Here is a 26,412-nt window from a genome sequence, read left to right on the forward strand (position 1 = left end):
GTGATTTGTTTCTTTTCTTTTACTGCTTGTAGTATTTTGTTCTTCTGTTGGGTTTCTGGGATCTTGATTATTATATGTCTAGGTGTAGATTTTTTTTGATTGTAGCTAGTTGGGGTCCTATATGCCTCAGTTATCTGAATGTCAAATTCTTCCCCTCTGTTTGGGAAGTTTTCTGTCATTAATTCTGCAAACAGGTTTTTTTTAAGTCAGTTATATTTTCTCCTGCTACTTCATGGATTCCTATCAGTCTCATGTTATTCTTCTTTGCATCATCTAGGAGTTGTTGGATTGATTTCTCATGATCTCTTATTGTTTTTAAGAGACCTCTCTTTTCATGGTCACTGAAAGATAACCATGAAGATAAGACAGCAATCTTATCTTCTATATCTGAGAGTCTATCTTCGCATTCTTTTATTCTGTTGCGTACACTTTCAATGGAGTGTTTAATCTCCTGGATATCTGTTTGAATCTGTTTTATGGATTCCATTTCTTTCCTATGTTGAGCATTTATTTGTTCCATTTCTTTCCTATGCTGGGCCTTCATGGCTTCTATCATGGTCCTGAGCTCATCTATTTTTTTGTCAGTTTCTGCTCTAGAGTCTCGAATCACGACTTCCATTTTGCTCACTATCTCTATGGTTATCTGGGAAATTATTTCTGTTTTGAATTTTTCTAGAGCCTGATTGATCTGTTTTTTTACTTCCTGTGCTTTGAATTCAGGGTGTCCTGGTGGTTCACTATCAGCCTTTTCGTCCTCATTTGCCCTACTGTTTGCCATTGGTGAACTAGAGGTCTGTCTTTGTGTCTTGCTTAAGTGTTTTCTCATTTTTATTTTTGTTGTCAGACTGTCCTTGGTTTAATCTCTGGGTTATCACCCAAATCTTCCTGATATAGTTGCACCCTAGCTTCTGGGTCTCTAATGACCTACATACATTCTTACCTTCATAACATCAGAGAAAACAGCTCATCAAATCAACGGCAATGCTTTACCCCATCTGATACAATCAGCAACACATTAAGATCAAGCACAACTCGGAAACTGACCACCTGTGGTAGTCACTAATCTATCACGCTTAAATCATTTGAATTAAATTGAAATCAAGAAGCAGTCCAGAACATGTCTGCAGTGAACAAACTTTTCAATATAGTATATTTACCATTTAACAGCTCAGACAGAGCAAGGACACAATACCCCTGATCTCAGTTAGCTGAAGGCTGAACCCCATGACACAGACTGACCTCAGGCTGCAAGGCCCAGATTGAGTTCCCCACCTTCTGAATGGTTGAACTCCACACCGTTGTACTACAGGTTTCCCACTCCCTTTCTTTAAAGATGTTCAAAGTTGGGAACTCAGAAAAATACCCTTGATGATCACCTCTGCCTCTGCAGAGTGGGTCCAAAGACTGGCACAGTCAGGAGGTCTGAGAGTGCAGGGGGGGGGACTTATGGCGGTTCAGGGGCACCCACGTGGCTACCTTCCTGGCACTTGAGTGATGGCAGCTGGGCCGGGAAAAGGCGTGGCTCTCCTTCCCACGGTGGATCGGGGCCCAGACTACCTCCCAGTAGCTGGAGCTATGGCGGCTGGTCCGGGAGAAGCTATAAACACTTTTATAGGCTTTGGCAGGCACGGTGCCACTGAGCTAAATCCTTGATTCAGCCCAAAGACGGAGCCGAGCAGTCCTTTATCACATCTCCGGGCACTGATATTGACTTGACTTGTCATTAGACTACTTTCACTTCTCCAACAACCAGTTTGTAGTGGTTTCAGTCCATCGCTGGCTGGTTCCAAAGCAGAGTGGTACATGGCAGAGGACGTCACAAAGGAGAAACAGTTCCCTTTCTAGAGCTGAAGATGGCGGTGGCAGCGCCAGCAGGGGAGGGCCCGGCCGAGAAGACCCTCTGGTGCTGAAGATGGTGGGGAGGGTGGGCAATTTTTAAAGACAGGATCTCACTACATATGGCCTTTAACTCACTATGCAGTCTAGGCTGGCCTTGAATTCAAAGTGATCCTCCTGCCTCAGCCTTTTGAGTGCTAGAATTACAGGCGTGTAGCACCACTCCTTAACGGAGTCATTCTTTTTTTTTTTTTTTCTTTTGGTACAGGGATCAAACTCAAACCCTTGCACTTTTGAGGCAAGCAGCGGAAGCACTGAGCCAAACCTCCAGGCCCAGGAGTCATTCTTAAGACTTATTGTTTGTTTTTGTTTGTGATATCCAGTTTCACTACGTAATGAAGAACTTCCCTTGAACTCTTGAACTTCCTGCCTCAACCTTACAAAGAGTTATTTTTTAAAAAACTCTAAATCCAATGTTCAATAAACAGATCCTTATTAATAAACCTGTTAGTAGAGATATTCTTCCTAAGTACAAAATAGCCTCAACAGAATAAAACTAAGATGTTTCTATGGTAACAGCGGTGTATTTATAGAGAGATGTAAGAGGTTTTGATATATACATTATAGCTTTTTAATTTTTTTTTTTAATTTTGAGACAAGATCTCAGTAAGACGGCTGGGGATTTAGCTCAGTCTTGCCACTGCCTGCCTTGCAGGTGCAAGGTCCTGAGTTCGATCCCTGGTACTAAAAAAAAAAAAAAAAAAAAAAAAAAAACTCACTAAGGCACTCAGGCTTGTGTCAAACTTATGAGTCTTATGCCTCAGCCTCCTGTGTAGTTACAGTTATGAGTGCATATGGGTACTAAGTGCCAGGCTGGGATATATGTTTTAATGGAGGCATGAGTTATCAAGTGTGACTACTTGGTCTACATTTATCACATGGTGGTTTTAACAATATTTAAAATGTGTTGATTGAACATATGGGGATTGAACTCATGACCTGTGCGTTTCCTTACATCTCCAGACCTTTTTATTTTCTGTTTTGAGACAGGGTCTCACCAAGTACCTGGATTGCCCAGGCCAGATGCAGACTTGCCCTTTTCCTCCCCCAGATACAGATGTGTGGGCGTCATGCTTGGCTAACAGCTTTATTTAGCAAATGGTCTAATCATGATATTTACATCTAGATCAACGTAACGATGTCTCCACGAGCACACATGCGTGGAAGGCATTTCCTTCGCTAATCTCTTCAGTCCAGATTGGGGAAATGAATCAAGGGTAAAACAACCAGGTGTGGCTTGAGCTGGAATGCACGTCACCGACCCATCTGAATGGTCTGTTTTCTCTGAAGCCCTTCCACATCCCTCCCCTGACACAAATTTGTGTTTATTTCTGACTCTAGGCTGTGAGGTCCTTGAGCTCAGGGAGTGTATTTTAGTCATTATATATATATATATATATTTTTTTTTTTTTTTCTGGTACCGGGGATGGAACTCAGAACCTTCTGCTTGCCTGGCAGGTGTGATGACCATTGAGCTAAATCCCTGGCCCAGCCATTGTGTTATCCAGGGCTCTTCTAGTGTGTACTGAGGGGCAAGGAACAAGAGGTAAGAAGGAAAAAAGAAAAGAAGGAAGGGAGGGAGGGAGGGGAAAAAAGGCAGAGAAGGCTTGGGAGGGAGGAGGACTTGAGAAGGTTTACAGTTCGATAATAAAAAAAAACCCACTTAAAAATGGGCAGAGTATCTGAATGAACGTTTCTCCAGAAAGTATTTAAAGGGCCAATGGGCAAATAAAAAGATGTTCAAGTCACTGATCACTAGGGAAATGCCAGTGACAGCCACAAAGAGATGTTACTCCACACGTGCTGTTATGGTTTGTATCCAGATGTCCCCCAAAGCCTTGCGCACTCAGAGGTGGGGCTTTTCGGAGGTGGCTGGAAGTAGGGTGTGTGATACCGGGATTAAAAGTGTGCAATAACCAAATTAATTTAGCATAGTTCTCAGTATGAACCATGGAAGGCCCACCCTGGGTGTGGCTGGTACCACCCAAAAGGCTTGAGTCTGGATGGGATAAAAGGAAAAGGGAGGTTTGCTGCTGCTGCTGCTTTACTTGCCATCTCCTGCTACCCTGCTGTAGATGGAGAGACTGTTTCTCCTCTGCGACATCCCTCTGCCATGCCCCTGCCTTGGAGCCGACAACTATGGACTGCAACCTTTACAAACTGAGCAAAACAAACCTTTCCTCCTTTAACGTTGGGTGCCAGGTATTTTGTCTCAGCAGTGAGAAAGGTAATTGAGACACTCACTAGGATGGCTAGTCTCAAAAGAACGTGGTTACGGATGTAGAAATAGGGATTCACACAATGCTAATGAATACGAAACAGTGTAATTGCTTTGGATTTGCCTGGAAGTTCTTTTTTTTTTTTGAGACAGGCTCTCATTTACCACACAGGCCAGGCTGGTTTCAAATTTGCATTTTCCTGTTTCAGTTTCTAGAGTGCTGGGATTATAGGCAGTGCCACCACACCTGGCGAGATGATTAAATTTACATGAAGTTACTTATACATACAGTTGTCATATGACAACAAATAAATGAACACACAACCCCGACTCACCATATGAGAAGCTCTGATTTTGTTTTGTTTTGTTTGTTTATTTTTGAGATAGGGTCTTGTGATGTAGCTCTGGTCTTGAATTCATAGTGATTCTCCTGCCTCAGCCTTCCAAGAAACTCTGATATCTTACCAAAAAAGTCAAATGTGACTTCTGGGTTGTTCTAGGAAACCTTTGATTTTGTAAACTGGGAGTAGAACACAGTGACTTTTGATGGTCTTCTCTCTTTTTTTGGTACCTGGGATCAAACTCAGGTCCTCGTACTTGTGAGGTGGTAGAACCACTGAGCTAAGTCCCCAGCCCATGATGTTCTCACTTTGAGCATAGTTCAGCCCAAAGGGAGCCACATGCCTCAAGATGCTCTCTCTTCCCTTTTTGGAGATAGAATAGAATGCAACTATGATTTTTTTCTCCAAGGGAATATCCTGTCAACTATTTGTTCTAAATACATGCTCTAAACCATAAAATTCATCTTAATTTGTCAAACTTATTTTTTAGGTCTTACTATAGAGTAGAATTACTTTTTTTTTTTTTTTTGAGATAGGGCCTCATCTGTAGTTCAGGCTGGCCTTGAACTCACTATGCATCCCAAGCTGGCCTGACACTCTCAGCAGTCCTCCTGTCTCAGCCTCCCTCAAGCTGGGATTACAAGTGTGTGCCATCGTGCCTCCCTAGATATTTCATTTATAATATAGCCTTGAAAATATTTCTTTGCCAATATGCCCAGGAGGACCATCAGTACTATACGTTACCATGTGGCAATACAGGTGCTTTGTGATTTCCCCTCAGGAAATGATTGGAGAATGGTATTTTGCTGCTTGCTGAAACAGCTTGTAAAGAAGAGCCTGTTTCAGATCTCTGTGGGTTAATCATTTTGAATGACCTCTCTGGAATCCTGCAAAATCATTTGTCCATGAAGTATTCCACCTTATCATTGGGTTCCGAGCAAAGGAGAAATTTTTATTTAAGCCTCTCTCATTTCTGGATGCTGGAAGATGGAAAAGGTCAACAGAATAAGTCAGCCAAGGCTGTTGCAATGGATCATAAAACTGGGGAAATCTGATAAATTAATGTCATGCACTTGGTTTTTTCTCCATGATCCTGCTCTTCCTTGTCACTTGGAAAAAGTATGGCAAAGATAAATTAATCACAGCAATGCAGATGGGGGCCACAATTGATCTCTAATTACATGAACTCAGGGCTACTGCTGGGTCAGGGGCAGTTTGGTTTCCTTAGTAAGTTTTATTTACATGGCAAAGTGAAACCAAGTGGAATACCAAACAACAAGCAGGGAAAAACATGGTGGAAGCCAATTGATTGTTGTCAGTAATAACTCACTTTTGGTCAAAATGACATTTGTAGAGTAAAGGTGTTTAGTATGATTGCAGAGGGTGCCCTGTGTGCTGGAAAAAAACGTAAGTGGTACCCACAGAAGTGGGTATTTGGTTCTACTGAGAAAGCAAGCATGGTGTTGCAGCCTTAAAAAAAAAAATCAGTGAATTACCTAAGTTTTCTTTCACTAGATTATATTCAGGCAACTGGCATGAGAAACTAAAATTCCTGCCTTGGCCTAATTGTCATTTATATTTAAAAGAGAAAAGAAAGGAAATTTCTGAACTGTTTGAAAGATGATGTAGCAAGTACAGCCTGATCTTTTTATGTGGAAATGTCCAGGTTAGAGAGTGGACATTTGGTAAAAGTTACACTCTGTTTATTAAGAGGACAGAGAGCCAACTACATTCTGAAAGCTTTATCTATGCAATCTCAACCAAGTTATTGCACTTGGCTGATCCTTGAGTGAATTGGATGGTTCCTTAGATTTAAACCCTTAATATAGAAAAAATTCTCACACTGCTGTTCTATGATGCTATCGGGTAAACCACCACCCAGAAGGCCAAGAGAATACCTTTTTTTGGGGGGGGTGTTTTGAGACAGGGTCTCACTATGTAGTTGAGACTGAACTCACTATGTAGCCCAGGCTGGTCTCGAACTCATAGCAATCCTCCTGCCTCAGCCTTCCGAGTGCTGGGATTACAGGCATGCGCCACCATGCCTGGCTTCAGAAAATACTTTTAATGATAGACCTGTGGCTTGTGTTTAGATATTCCCTCAAAACTTTGTGCAGTCATAGGTGGGGCTTTTTCAGAGGTAGATTGATATAGGCAGGTACTTTTTTGAAAATGAGAGGACTGAGGTCTAAGAATTTTTTTTCTCATTGAGTTTATTGGTACATCTTAGGTGTACAGTAAGTTACATTCATTGTTGGGATCTTGTACCTTTACATGACAAGTCTTGGTTCTCATTTTCTCCCCTTGTCCCTGACCTCCCTTCACCCCCTCCTCCCTTCCCTATTTATTTACAAAGACTTTGTTTCCATTTTTTCCTTTTCTCATATTTTTTCTTTTCCCTTAGGTCCTTTCCCGTACCCTTTCCACAAGAATTTTCTTTCGGAAGATTCCACTTCTAAAATCTCGTGGACAGTAAAAAGGGTGATTGTGACTTAAGCACAGAGTTCTGTGGGGCCAAGGCCTGGGTGCTTCTGTCCTACCCACCTACCTTTGTCAGCACAGAACTCGGGCCCACAGGAAAATAACACTTCTAGGCCCTCCCTGTATCTGTCTACCTTCGCTATGGAATGTGGCTAGAGTTGATTTTGTACTTTTTACAGACTGCCCACAGAAGGGCCATGTGACCTCTTCCTCTCTCTCCTCAGCTTGTGTGACTAGATACCAAGGGTTCCAGGGTGGTGGCATTACTCAGTACAAGGAATCTGGATCTTTAATTTCATTGCTCAGCAGAAAACTGCCCAAGAAAGTCACTTACCAAGAAGATCCAGGTCAGATCTGTGTTTCACAATGAGAAATTGATTCCATTAGGCTTCTGAGAATTTGAGGCTGAGGATTTTAGCAGCTATTGAGAGGGTCACCAAATTGTGTGTACGTGTGTGTGTGCGTGTGTGTGTGTATTTAGTTAAGAAACCAAGTTCATTTTTGCCTTTCAAAAAAGAGCCAAAACTGCCATATGAATTAGTGTCTCATAGAATTGCCAAACTTAGCAAATAAAAATACAAGACGGGGCCAGGGATTTGGCTCAGTGGCTCCTGCACCTGCCTCGTAAGCATAAGGTCCTGAGTTTGACCACTGGTACTAAAAAAGGTTTTTTTAAAAAGGAAAACAAAAAGAAGACTATCACTTCAGTTTGAATTTTAGACCAGCAACAAACACTTTTATAGTATAAAAATAGTCTGTGCAATATTTGGGACTTTCTTATACTAAAAAAAATTCATTGTTTATCTAAATTCAAATGAAACGAAAGCAGGACATTACGTACAAGTAGGAAGTGCCTGATCTTATCTATCTATCTACCTGTCTATCTATCTATCTATCTATCCAACCACTTAATCAAATAATTGACATACAAAAAGCTATGTGTGAACTACGTGAGAGGCTGAGGCAGGAAGATCCCATGTTCCAGGCTATTGGGCAATTTAATGAGACTCTGTTTCAAAACAACAACCACCACCAAAAACAAAACCTGGGGATGTCTAGAGCACTTGCCGAGTTTCACCCCCCTGGGGTTAAAAAGAAATTGATTTGCTTCTCTGTGTTTGGCCTATTTCAACCAGCATAACATCCTCAGGTGACAGGATTTCAGGAAGGGCTTTTAAATTGGGCTCGGGGACTGCTCAGTTTATTAAACTGGGAACAGAAAGCAATGAGAGTAAACCACGTGAGAAGTCAAGACGAGAAATGTCCAGGCAGATGCTGAGTGAGGCGAACATTTGGTCGGCTTTGTTTGAGGAACTGAAAGGAGGCCTGTGCCGTTGTAGCTCGGCTCGGCTCGGAGGCAGCAGTCGCTGCAGGGAGGCGAGCAGGGCCGGCCCTCAGGCCCGGGGAAGCAGTCCGAGCCCTCGCGTTTGGTGCTTTCCCAGGCTGTTGCGAGTCCTGCGCGGAGCGAGGTGCAGCAGCAGAGGGAGCGAGGCCAGCGAAGAGGACCGGACAGCGATTCAGCGAAGCAGCAGTGCGGGTCTGCACAGGGAGGGCGCTCGCCTGGTTTCCGTCCCAGGCTGCGGCTCCCCAGCAGGAGGCGGTTTATTAACCGCTGGGACCGAGCTGCTGTGCAGGTGGAAGGGAAGAAGCGCCCGGACTTTCAGAGCTCGGCGCTGCCGGGCCAGGCGGCTCTTGCTCAGCTCTCTCGCAGCTCACAGGAGCCCAGGGATCCCTCCAGAGAGGAGCCGGGCTTGCCAGACGGCAGCCACCATCATACTCCACACACCCGTGAGATTTTCGCTTTCAGGTCTTCCAGCCCAGACCTCGGTCGCTGGGGAGCAGGGCTGAGCCGTCCGTGCGGTCTTGTCTGAGTTCCTGATGCGAGAGAAGCCATCAGCATACTTGTTTCACGCGGTTAGATTCTGGGGTAATTTGCTGCGCACCCAAAGTAATCAGAACAAGAAAACAGTGGCTGGAACTTGTGTGGTTAACAGTGGACTTGGGGAAAGTGGACCTACTGGATATGTGAACGGAATGAGAATTAACAAGATGTCATCATCGTGAAAAAGGACAGAAAGTCTTAACTGTGAAGATACAGGAAGCCAAAATAGAATAAAGTTTTGCAAATCTCGCATTTTTAATGATGCATGTATACATCTTATGAACTTTATTCTTTTAAAAAATATAATTTTACCTTTGTTAAGATGTAGATAATTAAGGATCCAACATTAACATGTTATTATGGATAAATATTGAAATCAAGTTTTCTTTTAGATAAAGAAAATGGAGGCCCCTGAGGGCTAACAAGGCATCACCAAAGTGGGAAGGAGAAAAAAAAATTAAGACCACAAAATATTGGGCTGGGGACTTAGCTCAGCGGCACACAGCCTTTCTAGCAAGCACAAGGTCCTGAGTTCGATCCCTGACTCAAAAAGAAAAAAAGACTAGAAAATATAAATAGTGCTTTTGTAACTACTTGCTATAGTTGAGCTGTTCTTCTTGATCTTGGGCTCTGTTGATGTGACTTTTTTCATCTTTGACAACTCAGTTATTAAACCACGGAAACTCAACTGCTTCTGCTGTGATGAACGTCAGCAACGTTAGGTGCTGTTTGCTATGTGTCAAACATCATATGTACCGATTCATTTAAGCTTCCCCATAAACATAGGAAGGACCATTGTTCCCGCACACTTACCAGGAAACGGAGGTAGGAAATGCAACTGGTACAAGGTCACCAGCTGGGTAGCGATAGTGTGGGGATTCACCCCTGGTTCTCTGTGGGCACACAGCTTTTTCTCAGTCCCCAATACTGTCCTCATACACTGCTTTCAGTGTTCCTTATAACTTCAAGTCTGTCAACCGATTGTCCTGTGGGTCTTTAAAATTGGAGTTGGGAGGGTAAGGAGTTGTGATTCCTAATGAAAGCAATACAAAACTGAAACACTGAGGTATGACATCAATTCATAGACACTAACTCAAAGCCGGGCGTGGTGGCGCACTCCTATAATCCCGGCACTCGGGAGGTTGAGGCAGGAGGATCGCTGCAAGTTTGAGACCAACATGGGCTACATAGTAAGTTCCAGGTCAGTCTCAACTACATAGTGAGACCCTGTCTCAAAAAAAAAAAACCAAAAAAACCCAGCAAAACCATAGACACTAACTTTGGTGATGGCATAGAGGAATCGAACTTTCCTGTACAGTAGACTTGGGAAGGAATATGGGCAATAGTGCACGTGATTGGACATTTGTGATCCACTCCCATTTCCCCTGATATGATTTACCCCATTGCAGAAGAAGGAAAGTTACAAGCTACATTTCCCAGATGACTCCCTTCGAGTTAGTTTTCTGGATGTAAGTTGCATTCTGCTAAGCATGGTAGCCTTATTTGGGAAGCCACATGAGGAAGCCACACTTCTGCTGTTTCTGCCAGCAAACTCTGTCAAGAATGTGATTTTTTTCCGTGTAGAACTTCCTGATTGTTTTGGCTTCCCAACTACCAGAGATAGCATGTTTCTGCAGTAGGAAGCTGAAACTCCTGCTTCCTCATTTTTCAAGGATAGTCCTGATTTAAAAGGCAGATGTTTTGAAGCCCTGGCCTGTGTATGGCTTTTGAAGTTTCTAAAAGTGCAACCTAGATTTGTTCTTGGGACTTCCCATCAGCTTGGCTTTCTCTCCAGTGCTCTACAGCAAAGCTCCTTCTATTTTCACTGGTTGGAATGTACTGTTCTCTGCTAACTGAATGGAGGCTGACACAGCGACAGAAAAAAATGCGTATGTCCTTTGACCTACTTCTAGGAATTTAATCTTCCACAAAGATGTGCTCAATGCAGCATTGTTTGCAAAATCTTTAAAAACCCTAGAAACATTCTAAATGTCCATAAATAGGAAACAGCTTAGACAAATTGTGAGACATTTAAATAATGGAATGTTTGAAAGAAGATACACTGTGGGACATTAAAAGGAATCAGGTAAATCTTTCTTTTCTTGAGACAAGGTTTCACTATATAGTCCAGACCAGTCTTGAACTCACTATGTAACCCGGGTGGGCCTGGAGCTCTGTATTGTCCTGTCTCAGCTTCCTGAGTTCTGGGATTACAGGTATGTGGCACCATACCCAGTTCAAGAACAAAGTAGGCTTTAGGAACTAATGAAAAACCATGTCCAAGATGCACTGTTAAAAGTAAACAGTTGCATAAGGGAAAAGAAAAAAAAGTAAAAAATGGAAACAAAGTATTTGTAAATAGGGAAGGGTGGACGGGGTGAAGGGAGGACAGGGGTATGGGGAAAAAATAAGAACCAAGATACATCATGTAAAGGTACAAGTTCCCAATGATGAATGCAACTGTATTGTTTGCTTTAAATGTACCAATAAGTTTAATGGAAAAAAAATTTTTAAAGAATTGAAAAAGTAAATAGTTGCACAAGTATGTAATATGTCCCTCTTTGAACACAGACCATTTTGGTGTTATTTTAATTTTTTAACCATGAAAACCTATGAAATTAAATAAGGCACGGGGGCTTTATTATATGTAACCTTTTTCAAATCCATAAGTAGGTCCTTGAAAGTATCATATGCGTAGGCGCTGTACAGCCCCTGTGCAGGCTTGCACCACTTGGTATTGTGAAGGGCTTTGTGGTTTCTGAGTAAGAAATGGTCACTGCCCTCCGGGGCTGCACAACTTGGTCTTGACCACTGCGAACATGCACAGTTCTAACACGAGGCACATGTGGTAATTGCTACCAAAAGCAAAGCAATGGGGAAGAATCTGTAAGAGGCCCTGCTGACCTTCAATGGGCAGTTCATGTCAAGAGATAATTTTTATTGGATGCTCTACGTTCCTATGTTCTTTGAGAATTGTTATTATTAACTGTATACCAGATGCTGGGCTACACCACTTAGAGGCAGTGTCTTATCTAAAGCTCCTAAGAACTGTGTGAGGAGGAGTTATTATCCCATTTTACAGAGGAAGAAATGAAAGCACAGAGATGCTAAGAAACCAGCTCAAGGTGGTTCACAGCTGGACTCCTGTCTGCGGGGCCCAGCGCTCCGGCTTTAAACCATTAGTTGTACACACTGTGCTGAGGTGACTGCCTGTGTTGGAAGATCGGGCTGTGGGGTTGGAGTCAGATAATAACGGATGTTTTTGAGCGGAGACCACGTCCTAGGCATGGTGTAAAAGAATCCTTTGGCTCTGCTTCCTGGCAAGGGCCCTTCTTGGTGACATGTAGCCCCACCTGCCTGTGCCTGAGCAGCTCGCCGCGGTGAAGAGCCGGGAACCCTGGACCTCGCCTGACCCTCGCGCTGCCCTGAACCCCAGCGGTGCTCCCCACCCGAGTCTCCCCACAGGGCAGCTGCCACTCGGCCTCACCCGATTTCCAGGGGCTGCAGACGCCTGTGCGCCTTTCCGTGAGGAGCCCAGCTCGCGTCCAGTCCGCACCTCGGGAAGGACAGGGGCCGCGGTGCGCTCAGCTCACGGTGCAGTGCACGCCGGGCAGGCCGGAGCCCTTCAGTCTGCTCTTCAGAACCACAAAAACACAATAAAAGGGGCGCAGAGAAGCGTCTGAGGGGAGGGCAGGCTGGTCACCGCGACGCCCCGCGTCCCACCCGCAGCTTCTGAGTCCGCGTCCGCGGATCTGTCAGCGCCTCGCGGTGCGCTTGCGTTCCTTGTGTGGGGTTGGTAGGTGCACGCAACACACAATTTCCCTCCTTCGGTCGCTTTTCCCTCCCTTCCCTCTGTCCCTGGACCATCTTCCACCCCAGACCCACTCTTTCAGCCCTCTGGCTCCAGCAACCTGAGCTCCCTGAGCTCCCAGGGACCCCGACCAGGCCTCAGTTCTCCTTTTGCGCTCCTCACACCTCCACGCGAGTCCTCTTTCAGATGGCCACTGAGAAAGTGGAAGCGATCAGAAGACCCCTTCTCCCTGCGACTCATCTCTAGTGCCTGCGCCGTGCACCTCTATCGGTTCCTCTCTTCTCGCTGGGCGGCTGTCATGTTAACAAAAACTTTATCCCTGGTGCAATGGAGGTGACTCAGAATGTGGTCTGCGCGGCAGCGGCAGCGGGGGCGTCCCCTGGAGCTCGCTAGGGAGGGAAATCGGGATCTGCTATGGGCACGACTCCGGACGCTGCCTAGAGCTCAGTTTAGATCCGCTCTCCCGTTTCCTCTTCTAAGGCCTTGCCCCGCCCCACGGTGCCCTTTCTTCCTCACCGCCCCGCCCCCGATCCTTCTCCCTGCAGTCAAGCTGCTCCACCGAGGAAAACACGACCCCACATGCTGACGCGCAGCCCTCTCTGCTACGTCTTCCCAGTCCCTCCGGAACCCGTTCCAGTCAGACTTGCGTCCACCACGTCACCAGGGTGCCCCCGCGGACCTGCTGCGAAGTCAGCCGTTCTGTGCACCCCTCCCCGACCTGTGCAGGACTGGCCAGCTGAACGTGCCTACTCCCTTATGCCAAGACTTCTCTCCCACCTTTCTGCTACTGTGTCTCTGTGCTGGCCCTTGCTCGTCCTCTGGGGCCGAGAGTTTGCAATGTCCAGGCGTCCGCTGCTCAGCGTCTGTCTTTGCTCAGGCGCTTTGTGATCTCATCCATTTAGGTCACCTGTGCCCTCATTCGTGGAGACGCATCTCCTGCTGGACCTCTCCTCGGAGCGACAGCCTCTCCTCTCCAGCTCCAGCTGCCTCTGGACGCCGCTGCTCGGATGTTTAGTGATCAGGTCACATTCCATGAATGTGCTTTGACTTCCTCCATCCCAGTCCCTGGGGAAGCAGCAGCTTTACCCTTCCATTGGCTCAGGTCAAAGGCTTAACCCTTTCCATTCCTTTTATCCTACATCCAGTCCACAAGGAGATGCTGCTGGCTCTATTCTAAACACACATTGTAAAGCCAGGCATGCTGGCACATGCCTGTAACCCCAGCACTTGGGGAGGCTGAGACAGTAGTATGTAAGCCTAGTCCAGGCAACTTAGCGATACAGTGAGACCTCGTCTCATGGAAACAAAAACCAAAACAAACCCCTGGGGTTGTAGCTTAGTGTCAAGGTCCTGGCTCTACCTCTAGTACCACAAACAAAAGAAGACAACAAAACACAGCAAAACAAAAAAAAACCACACACGGTAGAAGTTCAGGCTCCTCCATCCCATCACCCTGGTCCAAGCTACTATTCTGTCCCTCAAAAGATATTACGAATGTGATCTCAGAGCTGGATTCTTTGTGTCTACTCTTCTCTTGCTGAAACAAAACACCCAACACCCAGAATCTGAGGGAGGAAAGGTTTATTTAGCTCACAGCTTATACAGGTTTCAGTTCATCAGCTGGCTCCAAGGCAGGGCGGCATCACAGAGGAGAAAGAATTCATGGTGGGCAGAAGGTAGCAAAGCCAGCAAGGGGTGACCACAGCTTTCTAACCCTTATATCATATCCAGGCTACTGAGGGTGGGCACCACGCCGTGAACCAATTGTACTGTCACAGTCCAGATGCAGTCAGCTCTGAAAAAGCCCCATCTGTGACTGTGTGAGGGTTTGGGGGATATCTAGGCAGCCATCACATTTACTAAAAAAAGAGGTCAGATTTAATCACTCAGCTGCTCAAAACCCGCAAACAGCTTCCTTTATCTCAGCAGAGGAAGACGGCCTCGCGGGCCTACATGATCCAACCTCATCTCTTCCCACCTTCTCTCTGCTTACTCATTTCTGCCACTCTGGCTTCCTTCCCTTTCTGCTAACAGGGCAGACGCAGCCTCCTCTGGGCTCAGGCAGCCACTGCTGGCTCTGGCTAGGATGTTTTCTTAGTTTACAAGGCTCTCTGCTCAGAAGTCTCTGGTACTTCCCATCCCTTCCTTGCTTAATTTTCTTGCTAGTAGTTTTCAATATCTGATGTGTATATGTTTCACCAGGTCTTGGGTTTCAGGCTGAGTCCCTCAACTACAACGAGTCAGAAATCTTCCAGGCCTGGCACTCAGCAGACACGGTACTGAGCGAACATAGATGATTCCATTCAATTGCAGTCACAGGCACTGTGCCAGATACTTTCATGTTGGAGTTGAGGCTGCCGAGGGTTAGAGACAGTGGAGCAGATTTCTCAAGACCAATAATAGCACATGAAAAAGCTACTGTTTGAGTGCACAGCTCATACCGGTAATTAAGTGATGCGGATTCTTTCCCACTCTGAAAATTTCTGGAGAAGTAAAACCCTGTAGAAAAAAGAATTACCTTTGTTGGTTTGTTAACAATGTTTCCAATGTTTTCAGGGCCACTTTCCCTTCAAGATGCTTTGAGGCTTTTAAGGTCACAGAAGGCACAGAGGTGATGAAAATACCTAACTTAAAGCGATTGGGCCAGAAAACACCCAGAGGCAGAGGCTGGGCAGCTGACTAATGGAATTATTCCCTACTGTTTCCTGGGGAATGCTAGGTCTTCTTCATCATTAAGCTAATTACCTTTCTGAGGGATGGTAAAGGGTTAGGATTCTGTAAATGCTGAACGAGGGGCCCAGTCACATGCACAAATTTTTACCATCCCAGCTAATATCAGAGGCCCAGCTTCACCTCTACCTCATTTTCAGCAAAACTGTACCACTCTCTCTAACTGAATCCCGACCCCTTTACATGTTGCTGTTTTATGAAAACAGTTTAAAAAATGAAGAGCATAAAGTATTACTATTGACGGTCATAGAAAACATGCAGTATTCATGACTCTCAATGAATGTGCTCTACCCTTAACTTTCCCATCTTCCCGAGCCTTTCTTCCTTTGTAAAGTTCTCTGAGCAAGAAACGCCCCTCCTGCCTCTGGAGCAGAGCCCTCCAAGGCCGGACCCCACGGCCCCACCTGCTGCAGAATGCGGCTCAGGCAAGGAGCTTCGCTGCCTTCCTTCTGACTAGAAATGTGCTGAACTCTCGCGCTCAAAGAATCAACGGCTATCTCCAGCTGTGTTCGTTCTTCTTTTCCTGTTTGCTACTCAACACTCAGAGGAGCAGAGTTGGCCCGAGCTCCTTCGTGGCCTCGATTAATCCCATGGGGGGGGCGTCTGTTGTTTTCTTCCTTTTCCCTCCTTCCCCTTTCTCCTCTTCTGTTCCCCTCTCCATGTGAACATTTTCTCCCCCATTTCCCAATATCTGACCCCATTGTGCTCCTCATTTACCCTTTGGGTTGCTCACACAAGAGGAACAGTGCAATATTCAAACTTGTGTGTCTCATTTATTTCACTTAAGGTTATGGTCTTGAAGTGCATCCGTTTTCCTCATTTCAAATGTGTCCTTCTTTGCGGCAGAGTTCTCCCCCGTATGTAGCTACCTCATTTTCTGTGTCCGTTCATTGGTCGATGGGCGTATGGGCTGTTTCCAAGATTCAGGTCTTACACTGTGCGGTTATGAACACGGATGCGCCTGCAGGGAAAGCTGGGTCCGATGAGACCTCTAGTCCCGGTCTGTCCGGAATCCCCACGCTGACCTCTGCGGTGCTTGCCCGAGTTCACACTCCCACCGGCGGGCAGCAGGCTCCCCACAGCCTCACCCGCACCTGTTGGCGCGAGTTCTTGATGACCATGGCCATTCTTTCGGGAGTGAGCTGCAGTCTCGGGGTTTTAATTTTCAACTCTCAAATGACCAGCGATGTTGAACAAAGTTTCATGTATTCATTTGCCATTTCTAGTTCTTCATCTGAGAAGTGTCTGTTCACTTCAAATTCCCAGTTTTGGATTGGGTCTTTACATTTGGAGGGGTCTGATTTTTTTTCCAGTTCTTTATATATTCTAGATGTTCCCCTTTGTCTGAGGAGTGGCTGGTAAATAATTTTTATCCCCACTACTTACTGAGCCCTAATCTTCTGGTGAGCAAATCTAATGGCCTTTTCCCTCTTCCCCTTTAGTTGAATTTGACAAAGCTTTACTGATTATCCTGTCTATATCCTATCTTTAAAAGAAACAAAAACAACTAAAGTCAATATAGACAATCTGACAGGGCATTACACACTGACTGAAGACAAAGTTCAAAAACTTTTTAAAAGCATCAGTACGTTTTCCAGGGTAACCACACACATGGAATCATTGTCAACCATGTGCATCGACACTGAAAGGAGGTACGATGGCTGCACCAGAGGGGTTGAGGTGTAAGGTAACAATTTTGTACAACTCTATTTTCTGTACATTACAATATGCATTTAAACAAGTCTGAGAGAAAAGGTACATTTTCCCAGTCTGCCATCTGCTGGTGAAGTCTAGCAATATGCCAAGGTTAAACTAAGTTTTGTGCTTGCTTTTTTCTCTATTACCTGGGCTCCCTTCACTTTTCCTGTTTCTTTAGCCTGAGTTTTGCCATTTGTTTTGTTTTGTTTTTGTTTGTTTGTTTGTTTTTGTTTTTTGAGACAGGATCTCACTATGTAGTTGAGACTGATCTGGCCCTCACTATGTAGCCCAGGCTGGTCTCAAACTCACAGCGATCCTCCTGCCTCAGCTTCCCGAGTGCTGGGATTACAGGTGTGCGCCACCATGCCCGGCTTGCCATTTTTAACCTTCTAATTCTTTTTCCATTTTATTTTGTAAATACTTGCTCATATCATTTGGGGGTAGATAATATATGTTAGGTCTGAACTATTTTCAAGTGATCAAAATCCTTATCTATTGGGATGTCTTTCTGGCAATCTCTGCCATGATGGCGTAGTAACACACACTCACAGTGGAAGGCGTGCTTTCAGGACCAGCTAACACCCTGGGGAAATGGGTCTTAGCTGAGGGGTCAGAAGCTGTGGTCAAAGTGTGGTACGTTCTCTGGGAGGAGAGGCACATCGGGCCACCGAGGCACTCAGTGCCCATGGCTGAATTAGCAAGGGCTCACGTGGAAGACGTGACTAGCAGCAGCAGCAGCAGCAGCGCTCTGGGACGTGAATATGCACACCTGGGCAGGGAGTCATGGTAGACACGGAGTGACTTGGACAGACTGGGGACTCCCACAGAGGGAGGAGTCACAGTGACCTCAGCTTTCCAAGCTGGGCAGCCGGAAGAACTGTGCCTAATCAAGGCAGAACAGTTTAGCAATGTATGTAAGTGGGTTTGGGGGAAGGCAGGTGTTGAATGGATTGTGCACACGCATGCAAAATTCTTCAGCAGGCAGTAGAAAGTAAGGGCTGGAAAGAGATTAGAGAGTTGACACAGTACTAGGGTGCAGCTGACACCAGAATGGGTGAGTTACTTCTAGAGCAAACACAGAGCAAGGGAGAGTAAACTAGAGACCAGATATGGGTTCGTCAGCATTTAAAGGACAGGGCCTAACAGAAGAGCTCATGGACATGGAGGGGAAGTGTCAGGAAAAAACCCAGCAGTCATCAAGTAGCCACAATCCAGAAGGCAGGAAGGACTGATAACTGAACCAAAAGGATCAGTAACATAAGGGCCAAAAACATGTTGCTTGGTTTGGCAACTACAACATCACTGGTAATCTCAGGGATGAGCCTGCAAAGAAAGAGTAACTGCAATGAAGCCAGGCTGAAGAGGGGAGGGGGTGAGCTTACCTGTGAGTTGGGGGTCAAGGAAGTGTGTATGAGAAAAGGTGCTTGAGATGGAATAATAACTAGGCAGGATAATAACTTAGGCAGGGTGCCAAAGTCAAAGGACAAAATGAGATAATCTGGGAGAGATGCTTTGCATGGTGTCTAGCATATAGTAGATGCTCAATAAATACAAACTGTTGCTATCACCCATTAACCTTATAATAATACCAAAACTTACTATGTGCCAGGACTGATCTGGGTCCTGCAGATTACGTTAAAACAAGGTAGAAAAAAGTCCTTATCCAAGATATATACACACTACTGGGGGAGACATAAACTAAATAATTTGGATTATGTGTCTATTTGTTTATAGTAAATACTACAGAGAAAACTAGAGAAAGAAGATGTCAAATGTTGAAGAAAGAAATGAAGTTTTAGATAGTGAAACCTAAAAGTCTCTTCCTAGGTAGAGACCTAAAGTGAGTAACCACCATTAGGAGGTGATGGGATATTAGTTATTATCATCACTGATGCTTTCATTCTTAATTATAAAAATACATTGTTATTATGTTATTACTGTTCTGTTTGCTACAATTAATGTTGTTTTTATAATCACTACCATCTCTGGCTGCTGAGTAGTCTGAGCAGTTGCTTTACGTTTATGTCAGGAAAGACTATGCAATCTATCATGGGGAAACAGAATTGTAACGTGACATTAGCAATCATAGGTTAGTTTGCCAGGGCAAAAGCTAAGTGCCACATGGCAACAGATCAGCTACGGCTAAGAAGCTATTTCATGTGTGTGCTGAGGGAAAGGCAGGCCTGTGGGAGGTCCTCGCAATGGGACCAAAGAGGCACTGATGCAAAAGCATCTCTCCAGCAGCAGGAACAGCGCAACGGCGCCCTGAGTCAGCACCACAGGGGCAGAGAACCTGTGATCTAAAGGTCATAGGACAAGACTGTGTTTCTACTGGCAAATTTATTTGTGGTTAAGGATAGGAATTTGCTTATGCCATCTGGGAGTAATTAAGAAGAACTGGAAATTCTTGCTATTTACCAAGGCAAGCACAACACTGAGAAAAAGGTGGGTGTGTAATGAGAATTAGCTGGATTTTACTGAACAAGAGGATTAAATCTTGCCTATGACTGATGTATACCATTTTACAAAAGACTGATCCAGAGTAATAATTATGCTTTGCAATAGAGAAATTGATTCAAAAGAGAAAAAGAAAAGGAAGAAAAAAACTGGTAAAAGAATCTCCATGCCTGAGCACTCATATTACCTTTAATCTGTTTAAAAGACTACAGTGCTTGAGTCACCAGACATAATGGTGCATGCATATAATCTCACTATTCAGGAGGCTGAGGCAGGAGGATCACTGTGAGTACAAGGCCAGCCTAAATTACAGAGTGGGACCCAGCCTCAAAACAAGAAAAGAAAAAGTGATAACGTGAGTGTTTCATTCCTTAATAATCAAGTTTTGCTAGGTAGGTGGGAGGGGACAGGAAACAACCCGCGGGATATAAGAACAAAATCCTGTTCTTCAACTCAGGTTAATGGAAAAGCTTTAGAAATACCTTAGTTGCATTTTTTATTTATTACCAAAATGGGGCCAACATACAACTTGCCTATTAAAATAAAGAACAAAAAACTGCAGTGATTAAAACTTTATAGCTCAATTAGCAGTGCTTAGAATATAGAAAAGTTCCCATTAATTCCTTGTAAATTTATGCAGAAACAGATAATAAGCATTCCGTTCCCAGCTATGGAACCAAAAATGGACCATTGTAATGGACAAGTAAAAGACTAAGAAGTGCAGGGGATTTGGCACAGCGGTTCTGCTGCCTGCCTCTCAAGTGCAAGGGCCTGAGTTCAATCCCCAGCACCAAAAAGAATCTCATGGGTACAGAAATTTTAGCTGCAGGAGGCTGAGGCAGGAGGATCACTGTGAGTTCGAGACCAGCCTGGGCTACACAGTTCCAGGTCAGTGTCAACTACATAGTGAGACCCTGTCTCAAAAAACAAAACAAAAAACCAAACAACAAGCCTGTGAAGGAAGAAATTAAATAGACCAATTATACTTCACAGCTCAAGTTAATAGCAATTTATGTTGTATTTTCAATACTTTCACCTCTTTACTATACAATAGTATCACACATATTCCAACACAGAGTATATGTATATATTATATTCCTGTATGTTATACATTCCTCTAAGGATTTCAGAGACAAATTTTATAAACATTATCTAACCCTACTTTTAGGGTGGAAAAGTGAGATGTGGACCCTGGGAAGACTGTGCTTGTGGTATGGATTTCACAACACGCCAAACACAGAGCTAGGAACCAAGCCCGCCGGTCCTCTGGGACATGCTCTGCAGAACGGGGTGCGCAGGAGTGGAGGTAGGAGGAGGGTGGAGACACCACATGCAGAGTCTGCTGAGTTTCTGGTGTAAGAAGAGGGTATGGACGATCACACATCTCTTGCGTCCTTACCTTCTTAGGTCACAGGGCTATGGTCGAAGCCCCAAAGGGCACCTGTTTCCTCTGTTAGCTGCCGAGCCAGGGTGCCCGTCATGTCCCCAGAATCCTTCAGGCCAGACTGCAGGAGAAACTCAGCGCAAGCCAGGTGCTGCCCCGCACAGGCCAGATGCAGAGCTGAGGGAGACAAAAATGACAGACGCAGCACGTGAGCTCTAGAGCAATGCAGACTGGACACAAAAATACTGCTTCATTCGGTTACACAGATTGTATACTTTAGTGATCCATTCCTGCGACTTACCCTACACTGGATCACGATGTATTTATTAACCTGACGGGTGGAAAGTATTTTTAAAGATAACAACAGTTAGAGGGGATTGAAGCAACTTTTCTAAAGTAACTGGTGGGATATTAGTTATTATCATCACTGATGCTTTCACTCTTAATTATAAAAACATATTGTTATTATGCTATTACTGTTCTGTTTGCTGTAATTAATGTTGTTTTTATAATCGCTACCATCTCTGGCTGCTGAGTAGTCTGAGCAGTTGCTTTACGTTTATGTCAGGAAAGACTATGCAATCTATCATGGGGAAACAGAACTGTAACGTGACATTAGCAATCATGGGCAAACTAATGGGAAAGAGGAGATGCTTTTACCTCATACTCACTCCTGTCTGCCATTCAAACATGGTTTTAATGGCACAGAAAACTTTCTTTCAACATCTTGTTGAATTTTTTTTGTAAGAAAAATCATAAATAAGGATGTGGCAGAAAGCAAATCTGCTGACCAGTCTTTTCCATCTAAGGTGGAGAAATTACTGTTGATGCTGAGTCCAAGAGTACTCTGGTTCCGCTGCCTGGACTTGAGGAGCAAGCCTGCATCCAAGCCTGGGCTAGCAGTTCCCCTTCTACTGCTGACACGAGGACTAGCTGTCTGCAAGTCTTTGAAGCATGAGGATCCCAATAAACCCTAAAAGATGGCTTTTGGCTCCCAGAATACTATTTAGAGGATTTAATCTAAAGTCAAACTCTTAAAAAAACCCCACATGATTTTCTCAATAGACACAGAAAAATCATTTGACAATAGTTCAACATCCATTCATCATAAAAACCCTACAGGAAATTTGAATAGAAGGCATTTATCTCAATTTGATAAAAGCCATCTATGACAAACCACCAGTCAGCATTATACCAAATGGTCAAAAACTAAAAGCTTTCACTCTAAAATCAGGAACAAGACAAGGATGCCCACTATCACCACTCTTGTTCAGGATAGTTCTGGAGACATTAGCCAGAGCAATTAGAGAGAGAAAGAAATGAAAGTAATAAGGACAGCAAAGGAAGAAGTTAAATTATCATTTGCTGATGACATGATACTCAACATAAAAGACCCCAAAAACTCTACGAAAAGACTGATTTGATAACTAAATTCAGTAGCGTAGCTGGATACAAAGTCAACACTCAAAAAGCAGTATCATTCCTGTATGTATACAAATAATAAACTCACTGAGAACAATTAGGGAAACCACACCTTTCACAATAGCATCCAAAAAAAGGAAACACATAGGAATCAATTTAATGAAGGAAGTAAAAGATTTTTTACACTGAAAACTACAGTACTGTGAAAAAGGAGATCAAAGAGGATATCAGAAAATGGAAAGATATCCCTTGTGCTTGGGTAGGAAGAACCAATATAGTGAAAATGACCATACTCTCAAAAAAGTTGTACAGATTTAATGCAATCCTGATTATAATACCAACAGCATACCTTACAGAGTTACACAAAACAATCCTAATATTCATTTGGAACCAGTGGAGACCTAAGAGCAAGAGCAATTCTGGGCAACAAAGGCAATACAGGGGGCATCACAATCCCTGACTTGAAATTATACTACAGAGCTACAGTTATAAAAACAGTGTAATTCTGGTAAAAAGAAAAACAAAAACAAAACACCCAGACCCAAGGATCAATGGAACAGACTAGAAGATGCAGAAAGAACTCTAAACACACTTGGTCAACTTATCTTTGACAAAGAGGCAAAACACTTTCACTGGAAAACAGCTAGCGTCCTTAATGATGCCGGAAAAACTGGCTTTTCCACCTGTCAAAGACTAAACCTAGATTCATAACCCTCACCATGCGCTAAACTAAAATTGAAATAGGTCAAAGATCTAAATATTAAAACAGAAACAATAAATCAGCCAGAAGGTAGAACTCTTGAAGACACAGGTATAGGCAAAGACTTTATGAACAAAACCCTGATCACAAAGGAAATATTACAAAGAAGCCACAACTATAGTCACATCAGGTTAAAAAGCTTCTGCACAGCAAAAGGAACCACCATCAGAGTGAAGAGACAACCTACATAACGGGAAAAAATTATTTACCAGCCACTCCTCAGACAAAGGGGAACATCTAGAATATATAAAGAACTGGAAAAAAAAATCAGACCCCTCCAAATGTAAAGACCCAATCCAAAACTGGGCATTTGAAGTGAACAGACACTTCTCAGATGAAGAACTAGAAATGGCAAATGAATACATGAAACATTGTTCAACATCGCTGGTCATTTGAGAGTTGAAAATTAAAACCCTGAGACTACAGCTCACTCCCGAAGGAATGGCCGTGGTCATCAAGAACTCGCGCCAACAGGTGCGGGTGAGGCTGTGGGGAGCCCGCTGCCCGCCGGTGGGAGTGTGAACTCGGGCAAGCACCGCAGAGGTCAGCGTGGGGATTCCGGACAGACCGGGACTAGAGGTCTCATCGGACCCAGCTTTCCCTGCAGGCGCATCCGTGTTCATAACCGCACAGTGTAAGACCTGAATCTTGGAAACAGCCCATACGCCCATCGGCCAATGAACGGACACAGAAAATGAGGTAGCTACATACGGGGGAGAACTCTGCCGCAAAGAAGGACACATTTGAAATGAGGAAAACGGATGCACTTCAAGACCATAACCTTAAGTGAAATAAATGAGACACACAAGTTTGAATATTGCACTGTTCCTCTTGTGTGAGCAACCCAAAGGGTAAATGAGGAGCACAATGGGGTCAGATATTGGGAAATGGGGGAGAAAATGTTCACATGGCGAGGGGAACAGAAGAGGAGAAAGGGGAAGGAGGGAAAAGGAAGAAAAAAACAGATGCAAAAAAAAAAAGGCAACTAAGCTTGTGTAAATGGGGAGGGGAAGAAGGATTGAAAGGAAAATGGGAAAAAGTGCAGAGCTGTCATGCACAGGTACAAATTCTCCACGACGAACATGATCAATATGCGTGACGATGCACTCATAAAAAAATAAAGTTTAAAAAATCCAAGTCTTGCAAAGCACTTATCCTCTCAGAGTGTCTAAAATGTTAACGGTAGTGTCTAACAGTAATAATTGGTGTAAAAATTGAATTTTGGAATAAATGTTTTCATATTTTTGTAGTGTGGTAAAAACCAAAAAAGCCTGCCGTCTTAACTCCTTCTGAGTACACAGTTTGGTAGCGTTAAGTGCATTCACACTGTTGTGAAACAGACCTGTAGAACTTTACCTCACCTTGGAAACGGAAACACTGTACCCATTAAATAATTCCCTTCTCCTTTCCCTTCCAGCAGAATAGAATTTTAACCATTTGCAAATCAAATACCTGAATTATTCAGCAGTTTGTGTTTGCAAGAGTTCAAGTCCCGGTAAACACCACGTTCCTAAAATGTGGCGTGGGACAGCATTTCTCTCCCTTTGCTGCAGTTGTTATTAATAATAACTGGATAGGCTTTAAATGTACGTTAATGGGATGAACTTATTTCAATTTAAGCCAAAGGAGAGAAACACATTTTAAATATCAGAATTAAAGTTAACTTTGAATTTATACTAAACTGGGAAGATAATAGATTTTCAGATGACCTGTGCCTTGTTGGGATGTCAGCTTTCTTTAAGTCTATTTCTCGAAGTTTCCAAAATGAACAATTCGCTTGTTTGAATATCATGATAGGAATGCTGACTGCTATTGGTTACACACACACACACACACACACACACACACACATCTCCTTGGAACTTTAACATATATAATGATAGCAGTATTAACAGTGAATTGCGCTTCTTTCAAATCTTAAATTGAGGAAACCGTAATGCTGTCTCCTGTGTGTGCTGCTGTGCCCCAGTGAGGGGGTGGTGTGGGCCGAGTCTCCCATCCTGGTTCGCACCTGGGTAGGAGCGGGTGAGACTACGCCGTGACCGTACGGAGCGGACAGTGGGGTTGACACAGTGAATCGTAACCTGCTACGTTGGCATTTTCTATCTCCTTTTCTGTCAGAGTATTACTTTTTCCAGCATTTCTTATTTGTGGATAAAGAGGAAATAAGAACCTGAAGTTAAAATTGAAAGCGTTGTTCTGTTAAAAATCAAAGCAGTAGGTACGGAGAAGTGATTTGTCGTGTTCATTTGGTGCCTGAATCCACAGCTACAAGTTATAACTGACAAGTGCAAAATGTCCAAGAAAGGCAAGATTGCCGAGTATTCTAATTTTCCTGGATAGTTCTCTTGATTTTGTTTCATAAACACAATTTGTTTCCTCCGGAAAGCAAAATGGCCTTGTAATTTTTAATAAAATAATCATTTCATTTTGTCCGAGATACATAATTTCAGGAAGCTACTGAAAGTTCTGACTCGGGGCTTTTTAACAGTTTAAGCAACTGCTAACTATATTTTGGAAATTGTATCTACATAGCTCTTCGGTGCCTAGAAAGAATCATCAGCTGGGCAGCACCGTGAAAGCCTCGTAGACGGCGGTCTCTGGGGCCCGCGTGTCCCTGCCTAGGTCACACTGTTAGCTTCTGTGGCGGTGCCCACACTGTGCTGGTTCTGTAATTCTTTAAAGGAAGATTTTTAGATTCGTGCTTGATCTTTCTTTGTATTTTTTCTTTAAAAAAAAATGCTGACTTCTGGCCATGATGCAGTTACCAGAAAAGTGATTCTGTGTTGTCACGGTGCAGAGCTGTCCACAGGAGTCCCTGGAGGAAGACAGCGAGCTTACAGGAACCCTGGCTCCCCTCAGAAGGAAACACAAGCAGAAGCCTTTGTTCAAGGGATTCATTCTAAAAATATTTGAAAAGGAAATTATGAATTGTGTGTCATCCTTAATGCTGGTCTTAAAAGACTAAATCTATAAAATTGTCTTTAAATTCGGTATGTTTGTGTCATTCTAACTGCAGTATATTTGGTGATAGAAGGAGGTTTAATGGACTCAGTAGTGTTCTGCTTTGCACGTTTTCCATATTTTTAGCTTTCCGTGTTGGATTAATTTGAAGTCTTATATGTGAGTATAGTTTCTGCATGGCAAAAAATTCTTACTAACTTGCTTAAAAATGCTTAGTGAGGAGCCAGGTGTGGTAGTACACACCTGTAATCCCAACACTCAGGAGGCTGAGGCAGGAGGATCGCTCTGAGTTCGAGACCAGCCTGGGCTATACATAGTGAGGGCCAGGTCAGTCTCAACTAAATAGTGAGACCCTGTCTCAAAAAACC

At 43.9% G+C, this 26,412-nt stretch overlaps 1 protein-coding gene and 1 pseudogene across 11 annotated transcripts in view; both read right to left on the reverse strand.

Annotated features, from left to right (window-relative positions):
- LOC104860298 overlaps positions 1-2,968 on the reverse strand; it is a 9,794-nt pseudogene extending 6,826 nt beyond the window's left edge.
- A 4,614-nt stretch (positions 2,969-7,582) lies between these two features.
- Ankrd16 (ankyrin repeat domain 16) overlaps positions 7,583-26,412 on the reverse strand; it is a 30,792-nt gene continuing 11,962 nt past the window's right edge. For 5 of the 11 annotated variants that reach the window (XM_010621419.3, XM_010621414.3, XM_033761803.1 and 2 more), the window contains one exon: positions 20,434-21,075. In XM_010621419.3, coding sequence (XP_010619721.1) covers positions 20,918-21,075 — 158 coding nt within the window. In that variant the 3' untranslated portion in view covers positions 20,434-20,917. Of the gene's footprint in view, positions 8,812-9,350; positions 9,813-14,247; positions 15,129-17,422; positions 18,381-20,433; positions 21,076-25,848; positions 25,983-26,412 lie in introns of those variants that run through there. The other 6 variants (XR_779651.3, XR_779652.3, XM_010621415.3 and 3 more) reach the window with 6 other exon arrangements.

The sequence above is a fragment of the Fukomys damarensis genome, unplaced genomic scaffold (assembly GCF_012274545.1).
Source record: "Fukomys damarensis isolate Sample0158 unplaced genomic scaffold, DMR_v1.0_HiC HiC_scaffold_10, whole genome shotgun sequence".
Taxonomy (NCBI): Eukaryota; Metazoa; Chordata; class Mammalia; order Rodentia; family Bathyergidae; genus Fukomys; species Fukomys damarensis.